The 13,507-nt window shown below is 33.7% G+C and overlaps 2 protein-coding genes across 7 annotated transcripts; both read right to left on the reverse strand.

Moving 5' to 3' along the window:
• Positions 1-2,724: 2,724 nt before the first annotated feature.
• LOC122318414 (bZIP transcription factor 60) lies at positions 2,725-5,246 on the reverse strand. Its single transcript, XM_043135721.1, has 3 exons — positions 4,639-5,246; positions 4,205-4,428; positions 2,725-3,176 (listed from the first exon to the last, which is right to left on the reverse strand). Exons 1-3 carry the CDS (start codon positions 5,079-5,081, stop codon positions 2,932-2,934), a joined length of 912 nt encoding a protein of 303 aa, XP_042991655.1. The 5' UTR covers positions 5,082-5,246; the 3' UTR covers positions 2,725-2,931.
• Positions 5,247-9,529: 4,283 nt separating this feature from the next.
• Positions 9,530-12,417, reverse strand: LOC122318415 (splicing factor U2af small subunit B-like). 6 transcript variants are annotated; one of them, XR_006244825.1, is made up of 3 exons: positions 11,228-12,417; positions 10,061-10,119; positions 9,530-9,853 (listed from the first exon to the last, which is right to left on the reverse strand). XR_006244825.1 is itself a non-coding variant. In XM_043135724.1 (2 exons), exon 1 carries the CDS (start codon positions 12,095-12,097, stop codon positions 11,255-11,257), a length of 843 nt encoding a protein of 280 aa, XP_042991658.1. In that variant the 5' UTR covers positions 12,098-12,417; the 3' UTR covers positions 9,530-10,119; positions 11,228-11,254. The 6 variants fall into 6 exon arrangements, 3 of the variants coding, with proteins under 3 accessions (XP_042991658.1, XP_042991657.1, XP_042991656.1); XR_006244823.1 differs by having other exon boundaries at positions 10,061-10,125; positions 11,223-12,417; XR_006244822.1 differs by having other exon boundaries at positions 10,061-10,125; positions 11,228-12,416.
• Positions 12,418-13,507: the final 1,090 nt, after the last annotated feature.

Raw genomic sequence — 13,507 nt, forward strand, 5'->3', positions numbered from 1 at the left:
TATAAAATTAATTTTATTATAAAATAAATTTAACATATTATATAAATTTTTATAAATTTATTAATTTATTTTTATAAGACCTTTTTATGATTATAGCATATGGGATCCAATTCAAATTTGATTTGAGTTTCTCCAATTTCAGAGATGGGAAAATTACTACAAAGTACATTTTAATGCAGAACGGTTCGACCACGTTAAATTCCCAGTTGAAATAAAGGATTGAAGGGTTGAAAAATAGAATATTCAAGATTTTCTAGAAAAAAGCACTTTTCTTTCTTCATTCAACCTGTTGAAATAAATATTCAAACTTGATGTATTATCGTAATAGTAATTTTATTTGTTAAAATGATGTGACATATATTAATTTAATAATACAAAAATCGTGAGAGCAATTTAGAAAGATAGAAAGGTCACTCACCAGGGGCGGTCGGGAAGATTCGAAGGGTACGTAGTTTTCCACTTTTCCCATTCCAATTCCTACAGCACATGCACATTGTTCTTTCTAAATTCCATCTAAGACCACTGGCTTAAGTTAACATTGTTCTTTCTAAATTCAATCTGAGACCACTGACTTAAGTTTTAACAAACTATTGACTAGTGTAAGCTGTAAAAACACTGCACGTATCCCTCACCAAACGTTCCAACTTTAACTTTGAACTATAAGTCGTAGATCATGTTCTATATAATTCTATATATATATATATACACGCGTGCACACAGCAATTCATAAAAAAATATGAATAAAAGAAAATACAAATAGATTTGGCTCCCATTATTGATGAGATTATTTTTCAGTAGGCTTCCATATTCGTTACTGCTTCTATTTGATATGACCAATCCTTCATTTTAAATTTTACAAAAACTCTACTTAACCTCCTGTTTGCCTATCGCACAACACACACCTGATATGACGAACTCGGTTCGTAACCCATGTCATTGTTCTACCTTTCTCCCTCATCCAAACGAAACTCAAAACTGAACACCCCTCACTCAACCTTCTTTGCGAAGCCCCACCACACTCACTATCCCTCACCCAATCCCTTCAGTCTCTAACCCCAAAACCATAGAACACCCCAACCCCATCTCTCTCGTCCCCTTCAATACTTTGAGCCCTTCCCTCACCCTCTTTGAGTCTCTCTTTGTCTCTCTCTCTCTCTCTCTCTCTCTCTGAGACTTCTGGCTCGCTCATTGAGTCTTGTAAGGACCTCATACTAACATAGATTTGGTTAAATTTTGTTGTTATGTTTGGTTTAATTTTATTGCTCTTATTCACTGATTTGGTTTAATTGTTATACACTAGTTTGTTTAATCTTGTTACTATTGTACACTGATATAGTTAATTTTATTGCTGTTATACATTGATTTTATTTTATTTTTGTTACTCTTATACACTGATTTGGTTTAATTGTTATGCACTGATTTGGTTTTAATTTGTTGCTCTTATACACCGACTTAGTTTAATTGTTATGCACTATTTTGGTCAACTTTAGCTGTTATACACATTTGTTTTTATTATGTTACTCTTATATGATTTGGTTAACTTTTTTGGCCTGAATGGATAGAAGTGGGTAGGCAATCAAGTGCGTTCTGACTTGTGTAATTAAATAACCAATGTGGTACTAAAGTGCATTCATTAAATGAGATGTGGGCTTGTAGTACTTGTGTGATAGCTGCACTATATTTCATGCCCAAATGGTTAGATCAAGTGGGCTAAGGGTGTAGTCGAAGGCCATGGCCGTGAGAAGGTCCCTTGCAGTGCAACATGTTAAATGAAAACATATAGTATTTCAACCATATCTACCATTTTTGTTAGCATGTAAAAGTAACAGATCTCTTTCTTTCCTGTGAGATAATAAACTACATGCATTTCCCAATTACCTTATTGAGCTAAATGTCTATCATTTTTCACATACTTCATATATATCTTCAACTATTGCTTTGGACCCCAAAAAAGAATAGAAAATATGCAGTTAACGTTGATTCATCCTATCTTTGTCTTCGAGCACTCTCAATGACTTTTATTGGAAATTTGGTTTCCGTCTAAGAGAAAGCTTCATAAGTTTCTGTTGAAGGAAACTCCATTTTAGAGCATTGGAATTGATATATGCATATGCAAATGAAAAAACATATTTACATAATATGACCTTTAATTTGACCCCGTTGGATCATGCATCTCTATAATTTTATATACTTATAAACAGTATTTTTATAAGTTTGGAAATCTATTATTCACTCTATAAATATTATTTTACAAATTATTTCTCTCTCCTCCCACTCTCTCTCTCACAACCCTTTCATTTTCTCCCTCCTCGACAACAAAACACAACATTCACCTTCACCTCATTTTATTATATTTTTAATATAATATATTAAAAAAATTATATTTTTTATATATTATATTTGTATTATTAATGTCATATATATGTAGTTGGGCCTAATTGTAAAATATATAAATAATAATAATTTTAAAAAAAATTAATAATAATAAAATAATAATTATGGCTAATCCACCGTGAGAATTTTTCTTGAATGGAAAAATCAATCTCCAAAAAATATAATTTTGCGTAGAGAAACCAATGCTAATCCTCTTACTCGCAACGATTGTTTTAGTCGAGCCATGATTGGGCAGAAAAATAGGTGGAGAGCATGACTCGATAACGCAAACAGAAAGCTCATTGCTTCAACACAAAATCATCAATCAGAAAGTAAGATAGCCAAATGATGTTCGCTGCGAAAATAGTGCAAAGAATAACATATCATATAGCTCTAACCGTTCGACAAGGAACCTTACTTCATTTTACTATTATGTCTTTACCAGCATGTTCATTGATTTTTATTATCATCACTTCCCTACTAGTAACACCTAAACATAAGAACGGAGAACAACATATTCACTCTGTAATGGAAGATGAAAGTCACACACAAAAAACCTTAAAGAACAAGGTAATTCGGTTTCATCTTCATCCTTGAAGCTTTGCATCGCCTACTCTTTACAAATGATTGGACCATCAAGAATCCAAACATCTTACTTTTTGCCCCTCCTAGAGCCACTCCTGGATTTTTCTTTCCTACCTTTTCCAGTGCAACCCTTTTCAGAATTGACGGGGGCATGGTAGGCAGAGTGAATAGGCACATGATGCCCAGGAACCAAAGCAGGGAACCCAACAGCAGGGATTCTGCAAGTAACCACGGTCAACCAAGTCAATAAACAAAATATAGAGAGCTACCAGAATATAATAAAAAATAATGCATAATGAAAACAATATATTCTTTCATTTCACACCACCTAATGGCACTTGGAAAAGCTCAAACTAAAGATTTACAAAACCATAAAATGGCAAGCACAGGCAAAGCAACCTCTTTCACAATCAAAAGCCGTGAGTTCTATTAAAGGATACATGGAACTTGATAACAAATATATCTGCAAGTTGCATGATATAACTGGATAGAACATCTTCTACAGTTTATACACACCCATGTAAAGTCTAAATTCCTGATACACGGATGATCCAGGAGAAAAATACATAGCACCTGGATCGCATAACCTGATTCTTAAGACTGGGAAACTAAATAAGTCAGACTTTCTGATTACAAATAAGATAAGAATAATGCCTAAAGCCTCTACACCACATGCTACCATCCACGTCAAATTAAATAGTAAGATTTGATTTGTAAGATTCCAATTTTAAAATTTATCGTTTAAATCAAATCCACGTGGATGCTGTATGGGGTAGAGGCCTTAGAATATCAATACTATTAAGAGAAACAATCGGCAACGCTATAATTCCTTGGGGAAAAAAATCTTGGTGGGAATAAAATTTGTCAAATTTCTATTGATGGTAATTTGTTTGTTTTCCTTTAGCCCTTCCCTTATATTAGCTATAAGACATTTAAACCCAACAGAGAAAATGGAAGGACTCAACCAGGGATTCTCCCCAGAAAGCTGAGGATGTGGAGTACCAGTCAATTTGATGAGTTTTCGTGAGCTAGGCAAACAAATATAGCTACGTCTATTATTACTTTTAAAGACAAAATTACAAGTTAAGAGTAACTTATTAGAACGTTCTCAGTAACAAATTGGAAATTAAAAATCACTCAACTGATACACAAAAATATATTTTCTGTAGCATATAAGCTCAATTGAACTATATAACATGTGCTTGGAAAAACAAAAAAAAGAGGCAATATTGTATGTTATTCATACCCAACAAGAGCACAGCAGACTCCTGCTTTGTTATGGAAGCACCAAATGCGCTGCCCGACTGCAAACCAAGGCGTAAAGCTTGATTCTCTGCATAACAACACTGAAGCAAACGCCCCAGTCTCAAACATTCCCCTTCCAGATACCTACTCTTTATCTCGAGATCCCTCACATACATCTTTTTCCGCTCCCTTGATCTCACCGCCGCGTCCCTATTCCTCAGCTGCCTGAAGACAAATTCAGATGCATCCACCGATCACTTACACACTAACCATAAAACACACAAACACGCACACAATGTGTGTGTATCTATATATATATATATATATATATATATATATATATATATATATATATATATATATTTATTTATTTATTTAGATACATACATATATATAATTTCAACATTTAGTACGCAATCAAATTAGTACTGGTACCTTCTCCGTTTCTTGGAGAGGGGGTTATCAGTATCAACTTGACCGTCACCGTGGTTGTCTTCATTGGTCTTCTCCTTGTCCCAATGACCACTTCCGTCATCGGAAACACATGGAGAGTCTTTGTCGGCCTCACTAGATCCCTCCCGAGAAGATTTGTCCACAATTATATCAGCCAAGAAGTTATCGCAGAACTTCTTATTCGGCTCCACGCCGCCATATTCACCGTCATCGTCTTTCATCAACATGGTCTCGATCTCGTCGATCCACGAAGAAAACGAATCCCGGGACGAGTCCGTAAAGGCCTCGGCCGTAGAGGATTCGTCGAAAACCGTGGGTTCGATCGAGAAAAGATTCGTGCCCTCCGGTAATTCGTCGAAAAGACCATCAAAATTGATTCTTCCGACTATGTCGTCGTCGTCTTCAAGAAATTTCTGTTCTTCCATAACCCGCTAATTAGATTATGATTTTTTAAAAATGGAAAAGCTCAAGGCAACTGGAAGAATTAAATTAACTACAGATCAAAAAATAAATGAAACTAAAGGCCAGAGCCCCGAGGAGAGGAAAAACGTGGAAGAAGAAGAATGAAGTTGCTCCGTGTGTTCAAAGAACAGCTGGTTAAAATTTATTTACCTCGGAAAACGCGTCGGCTGTTTTCCTTTCCTTCGTGCCCAAGGAAGAGACTGGAGAGAAGCCTCGGGGACTCGCGCGCCGAATAGTGACCTGCCTGCTGAGATGGTCGAATTTGGCGCTGTGCGAATATTATTTTATTATTATTTTTTATATATTTTTATTATTTATTATTATTTAATATTCTATTATTATTTTTTATTTACCTTTTTATTATTATTTATAACATACATTAATACTCCTCAACATTCAAATCTAACAGTTAGCATTTTTTCATGTTAACGTTTTTTCAAAAATAATTTAATTGATTATTTTTACATCACATATTAAACATAATTTTTTTTAATTTTTTTATTAAATAAAAAAAATATTCTAACTATAAACAAAAAATTATACAAAAAAATCTTACAAACATATATAACTTAATATGATTTATCATATTATAAAATTATTTTTTTTATAAAATAAATCTAAAGAATAAAATAAAATTATATCTATTTATAAGATTATTTTTATATAATTCTTTTATAAATATAGTAATACTCTACTAAATATATGGTGTATAAATAATGAATAGAAAATTTTAATTAATTTAAGAAGACAAAATTAAAAAAATAATATATATACTGTGTAGTGTATGAAAATAATAAATAATAAAACTCTTTCTTTTAAACAACATGTACAAAGAACTATAGATGATTCCATGAAATTGATACGACCATTAACTTTATAATGAATAATGAAAAAAAAAAAAATCCTTGCAATCTAACTACAATATTTAAGAGTCAAAAGACATATTTGAAATAAGTTAAAAGTTTTTAAAATGTTTAAATAGTTTTAAAAGCTATTTGATAAAAAAAAATAACTTATTTGAATGATATGTATCAAAATATTTTTTAATATTAAATAAGAAAAAAATTACTTTTAAGAAAAATATCGTTTAGATACATTTTCTCAAATGTAGTTTTTTTTTTTTATATAACGAGGAAGGTAATTCAAATTTAAAAAAAAAAAAACTATCAATAAATGAAAATAACCATACAACTTTTAAATAATTATAACTTTCAAATTTTTAAAAATATGACTATAATATTTAAAAATATGGTTATAATATTTAAAAAATCAAATAATCGTTATTTCTATCTCGGAAAATACTTTTTTTAATTTATTTCCAAACAAATATAACATATTTAAAACTTCTTTAAACATATGATTATTAAATAGTAAATAATTTTTTAATAATAAAACTTATTACTTAAGCTATAATCTATAAGTTATAAAGCTATAAGTTATATTTCTAATTGCAATCTCAAACATGTACTAAATCATGTTTGAGTTATGCATTTACTTTTATATAATTTTTTTATGATTAAAGTATTTCTATTTTTAAAGTATCATCTTATATTGATATTACATAAAATAATCTTACAAACTGATATAACTTTTTGAGATCCGTAAAATTTACTTTATAATAAAAATAATTTTACAATTTCATGAACGTCGCATAAGTTTGTATCATTAGTTGATTATTTTAGCCCTACCCAGATGACTTGACTTAATGAATGTAACACTTTGGCACATGCAAAACAAATTCAGCAATTGTATGTATCCAATTTAAGATCTGAGAGCATTTTCTTCCAATTTCCTATACTCCCCAAGACATCGTTCACTTTCATAAAATATTTCATCTCATCTAATTTAATCATTACAACCTTTTCAAATTTTCATACAAAATAAAATAAACAATTCAACTTTTTCAAATTCTAATATAAAAATAATATTAAAATAATATATTTTAATAATATTTTATTCAACTTTCAATTTTAATCTCAACTCATCTCATCTCTGAATGCAAATGAAGCCTAATTTTAAAAAATCAACTTAACTTTTTAACAAAATAAGCACTACATCTGGTTCTCTATTTTAGATGTAAACAGTGACTCCTGAGTCACTATTCATTCCCTAAATCGATTTTTATATATATTTTATAAAAAATAGTTAAAAGATGTAGAAATAAAATAATAGAAATAATAAAAAATATATATTATTAAAATATTATTTTAATATTAAAAAAAAAACGTAAATTTTTTTTAAAGATGAGTAAAGTTTAAAAAAAAAAAAAAATTGTTAAAATGTGATTTGCTCTGATTCCCAAGAATTGGTGAGGAAAGCCAAGTTCATAAGCCGCAATTCTCGTTCAGGCATTTGTTCTGCAACTGGTGAGAAACAAACTGATTTTCTTGCGACTTTAGGGTATTATTATGATGAGAAGTACACACTTGGCATTTTTTGGTATTGGATTTTTTTTTACCAAAAAGAAAAAATAAATTTGAGAATTCGTTGGGGTTAATATCCCATTTCTCTAGCATGATCATCCCAGCTAGGCTTTTCGAGTGAATTGGTGCCTGGTTTCAGAATTATATCCTTTTTAAAATAAATAAACTCTAGAAAAGATGCTAAGAAAAATAAAATACTCAAGTTAAAACTTAAAGAAAAAAATAAAAAATAAACTAGCTAGATAAGGTGAAGTCCCCTCATTAGATGGGTTCATTCAAGCATCAAACCACAACACAAAAACATGCAAAGTATGATCCTAGGCACCCGGGAAAATTTTGCGGTTACAGCAGCCGTGTAAGTTAGCCGCACACCATCTAACCTAAATAACAAGGAAATAAGAAGGATTCGCCACAATTCACACATCCCGAATTTATTTTCTCATTTATGCAGTATTATCGTCACACCCACCCACCCACACACACAACTTTCTATAATGGATTCTATGCAAATATGATAAAGATTGAACTTATTGATATTAAAATTATTGACCACAAAATTCCCACAGATTAATAGGCCTCCAATCTCTTGGGTGCACAATAATTTTTTTTTTTTTTCATATAGATAAATAGTAAATATTAAGTTGTTTTACTAAAATTAAGTTGTTTTTATAAGAATTTATTGATACATTTTTTGTGAGGGTTTATGAAAATAGGCAAGTAGATATGAAAAGTATAATTATTATTTTTTCTAGGCAAATGATTAAATCAAAGTTATTTGAGAAATAATTTTTTTATTAAATAATTAAAGATGTTTGGATTGAAATAGAAAATTTCCGAAAAAGATAGAAACTTTTTTGCATCCAAACATGCAGATGTTGCAATGCGTTATTAGAGGTGCAGTCAATAGTTCAAACCATGCAAGCCCGCATCAATAAACTCACGTCACCAATGAATGAAAACTCAAGTTATTCTATTCTCAAACTACATAAAGCACACCAGCTACATTATTTAAATTATAAGATTTGATTTGTAAGATTCAAACCAAATTATATCGTGTAAGCATTTTATTAGCACAACACACCGACTTGAAAATAGAATTTTTCAAACTAAAAATAGCTTACAGCATCAGAGTTTCTGAAGTCAAGGCTTTAATCATCAACATCTTGTTAGCCCCAATGAATGAACACTTCTAGAAGTAAAATACATTGGCCCTATCAAAACTGTCTTGGGCCTTCGCTGTGTGATCATGTGTAAAACCTATGGGTGACAATTCATGTTTTGTTCGTGTCATGCCAAATCATAAACATTCGATTTATAGGTCAACTATAACCCGACTCATTAAGCTAAATGTATCAAACTTTCAAATCCTAACCCAACTCATTTAAATAATAGATCGTGTCATGTCATCCGTTTTGACTCATTTAATAATTAATCAGAAATAGATCAACATGACACAATTCATTTAAACCTATTTTTTTTGTAAATGACTTGAATTAACACGCATTATTCATTTGACCTAATTAACATAATTTCACATAAAAGTTAAAATATATATTTATTAGTAGCCACAATATCTTTAAAAAAATAAGACAACCCACTGACAAAAGATATTAATATTTTTCAAATTTTAACATATAATAAAACTAATATTACAAAACCTATAATAACAAACATGAATGCAGGTCCAAAATTGCAATCCCAATAACTAAAATATAAGCATATTGAAAAATACGAATATTATAACTTAACGATAATAAAATTGTAATTTTGAAATAAAATCTAAACAGATCAAAACAACTTGATCTTGGATTAAGCAGGTTGAACCGTTTATAAATCGTGTCTTAACAGATCAATTCGTTTTGACCAAAACCCGTTAACATCAAATTCAAACTCGTTAATTTCGTGACGTGTTCATGTTGTGTTCATGAGTCATGTCATATATTGCCACCCCTAGTAAAACCCTATATCTTAAGCACTGGGACAAATGATTGAGGGGGTGAATTTTGGAATCTCAATAATGAGGATAAAGTTTCTTACAGAAGGGGTCAACTATTTTCCTATAACGCCACAAAAAAACAGAGAGGCACACCTCAGGAGGCCCATACTGTAATGAAGTCAATAAACGTGAGTCAACAAAACCAAAAACATAACCTGTTTTTTCCTTTAACTAGAGGCAGAAGAACAATTATTATCCCTGATAAACACTTTTTTTTGTCAGGAGAAAAAAACTGAGATATGATACACTAACCAGACAACTTGCCCTGTTTTCTGACCAACTGTGAGGTTGGGGTTGCGGGCTTCCGGATCTGGCCCTAAAAGCATAATTGGAAAAATTATTAGAGAGGTAGGAGAAAAGAAAATAGAAGTCTCTGACCAGAAAATAAAACCAGGAACACGTTTCCTGACCAATTTTGAGTTTGGCAACCCCATTTTTCAGGGCAGCCAGATCTGGCCCTAAAAGCATTAATGGAAAATCATTAGAGAGAAAAAAGGACAAGTTTGAGAGTAGAAAACTAAACCAGGACCCGTTTCTGACCAACTTTGAGCTCAGCAAGCCCAATTTTCAGGGCTACCAAATCTGGCCCTAAATCATAAATGGAAAAGTCATTAGAGAGATCTGAAAAAAGGGAAAAGGATTAAGTTTCTGACTAGAAAATAAAACCAGGAACAGAAAAAAAAAAAAAAAATTAAAGAAAAGGAAAGACATAAGAATCCATAAGAATCAAGTGGTTGATCACCAATATCCAGACCCTTAGGAAACACCTACGAATTCCAGTGCCATCAATGGGCATAGTACCAATCACAGCTAGTTAGCCTAGTTACCTATAACAGATGTGGACTTGTAATCGCAGGCCCAGTCAGAATCAGATGCACGCTAACCCACCACACAAGTGTGCTGAGGTAATCTAATAAGGCTCAAAATCAGTATGTGGGATCAAAGAGTAATGAGAAGTATATCTTAAACATAACCATCAATTAACCTTCCCGACTAGCAAGGGAAAGGGACAAACCACAAGGAACTCGCCACCTTCGAAAGACATGCTAAGCTATAAAATCTTTGATCATCCATTGAGCACCAAACAATCATGAAACCTAGAAACTTTCTCCAAACACCAGAACCTAATTGAAACTACTTATCCACAAGTCACACAGCCTTAAAATCAGGGTCTGACTTATAAAAAAAAATTCAGGGTCTGTATTGTCAACTAAAACTGCGCCAATGAACTTGTTAACAAATGCAGACTACACATAAACTAACAATTTGTATGGGACTCGGTCTCGCCATTTACAGGTCCATCCTCCAGTTTGGGTTCTGAACTAAACATAAACCCATTCCCCCCCCCCCCCCCTCCTCTTTTCTCTCTCTACAGTCAATGCATTATTTGAACAAATGAGGCTGAACATAGGAAAACTTAGAAGCATGGAGATTTAGAAAGAGGAGTAACAATAACCCAGTACCAGAACCATGAATAAAGGATTTAAATAAACACTACAAGAAGGTTCATAAAAGCAGTATAGAAGCAGGAATAAAATCTTTGCCTAGATCACTTGATCATACCAATAAACTATCTTAACAGACGCTAGAATCAGTACCGATGGTACAAAGGAAAGACTATGTCGCTCGAGTAGATCCAAAAAATCTACGAAGCCTAGAGAATGAAGAAATTTTGAGCACTCTACCGTACCGAATGCAAAGGAAAACACTCCAGAAATCACGGCCTATCCTCCCTTTCCCGATTCCACTGTTCAATCCTAGCTCGCCGCTCCTCGCTCCCTTCCCTCCCGGGTACGGGGCTTCTGCTCCTGCTCCGCCTCGGGCTACCATGCCTTCTCCGTCCACCACCACCACCACCATCCCTATCATACCTGTCCCTGCTCGATCGCTTCCCATTCCCTCGATAATCACGGTCCCGGTCTCTATAATCCCTATACTCTCGTTTATGACGCGGGCTCAAACTCCGACTCCGGCTCCGGCTAATCCTAAACCCACGGTACCTCCCGAAGAGCTTCCTCCTCAGCTCCCTTCCAATCAGCTTAACATGCATGAAATTGCAGTACCCGCCTCGGTTGCAATTGTTCTCCTCGAATTGCCGACACGTGGCCTCGCGGAAATCGGTGACAGGCGAGAAATCGGCAATAATGGGGCGGCCCGAGTAGAAGCGTCCCTGCAAGGCGTGCAATGCTGCGGCGGCCTGGTCTTCCTCCTTGAACTGAACGTAGACGTTGCCGATCATGTGGTCGGCGAGGTTATCGCAGACATTGAGGCTCTCGATCTCCCCGAATTTGCCGAGCTCCTCGAAGATATCCTCGTAGAAGTCCTCGAAGTGCTCCTGGATCTTGCGAGGGTCGATGGGCTGGCCCTGGGCGTCCACGCCGGGTGTGATCATGTCCGGGCGCTGGTACATGTTGGAGAGGAGGAGGGTCGGCGAGATAGTGGGGCGATTGTGGAGGCGAGAGCAACGATCGCCATGACGACATGCGCCGATCTTGAAGTAGAAGGGGCAGTTCACCCTGTCCTTCTCGGTGCCGAAGATCGAAGCCAAGTGCTCCGCCATAGAGGAAAAGGCCCGATTATTAGGGTGATTCCGGAGACCTAATAATAGGCCGACTTGAAAATGAAAATGAGATAGAGAAGAACTAATTTATGGCCGACTGTGAGGGGGGTGAAAACCCTAATTTCGAGAATTGGGGAATTTGGGTTTGGAAGGTTCTAGCTAATTGAGCCCCAAATCGCCGGTTTGTAATATGTTCTTCGGTCGACCAAACAAGACGAAGGTCCTCCAACGCTCAAACGTCAGCTAAAGTAATAAATAATGAACGCCACGTGCACGTGGCATCGTGGGCGTTAAGTGCGTTTACTTTTCAGTTCTTTGACCAGAATATCGGCCGGGGCCGAGGCCGTGGAGCGCTCATATGTACGCAAGGAGGGGGTGCTACCCGAGGGTTTTCGTCCGTTCGGTGATGTGGGTGCGGGGGTTGACATCCAACCCTCCAACTCCTGCCCAGCTACATATGGGCCTTTGACCCATTTAGATTATCTGGCTCTAAAATAGCCTAGATCGGTTTTTTGAGTCTATAAATAGTTCAGAAACACATTCAAATATATTTTTAAATCTAAAATTTAACTACAACTATATTTATATATTAAAAAACTGAAAAAAAAAATTATGAATAGAAACTATTAACTATATACTAATTACTAAGTTTTAAGTTCCAACTAATACTATTAGTCTATTAAGTACTAATTAATAACCATCACTAAGGCCCTAAGCTATTACGAATTAAAACGATACAAATTAAAACAACTAATAAACTATTACGAAATTACAAACACATATAAAAAAAATAAATAATACAAATTGTATTATTAACATTATAACTAATTATAAATTAACAAAATCATAACATTGAAAAGTTTGATCAATTTTGGGTGGCAGTGAGTTCACTAGGTTGTATTGAGTGTGTGAGAATCAAATTCAAGATCATAAAACCTGCAATAATAATAAGTTAAAAATAAAACGAATTAGATTATAAATATAAGGTTATAAACTTAGAAACGTGAAAAAAAAAAGTAAGGAACAAATTGTGCAAATCATGAGCAATGGTAGGTCTAATATACATGAAGTCATACTACAACGGAGGTAGCCGTAAATGCCATCTCAAGTATCGCTATAATAATTAAATCTGAAATTAACATCAATTAAATGAAAATAAATAAATAAATAAAAATAAGAAAATTGAATTCAAATGACAAATTACCAGATTCAAGTCTATTAGCACCCTTCTCCTCGGCGTCGACCAGATAATAATAAAAAACATCCAGAACATGAATTGGAATGGACTGCCTGTGATCCAATCTAAGGTGCAAATCAAAACCTCTACAGTGGTAGGATCTAGTGAGCTCCGTAATGAATCCAATACACATCTTCCATGCTAAAAGTCAACTCTAAGGCTACAGTACTAAT

This window comes from Carya illinoinensis, chromosome 8 (genome assembly GCF_018687715.1).
Source record: "Carya illinoinensis cultivar Pawnee chromosome 8, C.illinoinensisPawnee_v1, whole genome shotgun sequence".
Lineage (NCBI taxonomy): Eukaryota > Viridiplantae > Streptophyta > Magnoliopsida > Fagales > Juglandaceae > Carya > Carya illinoinensis.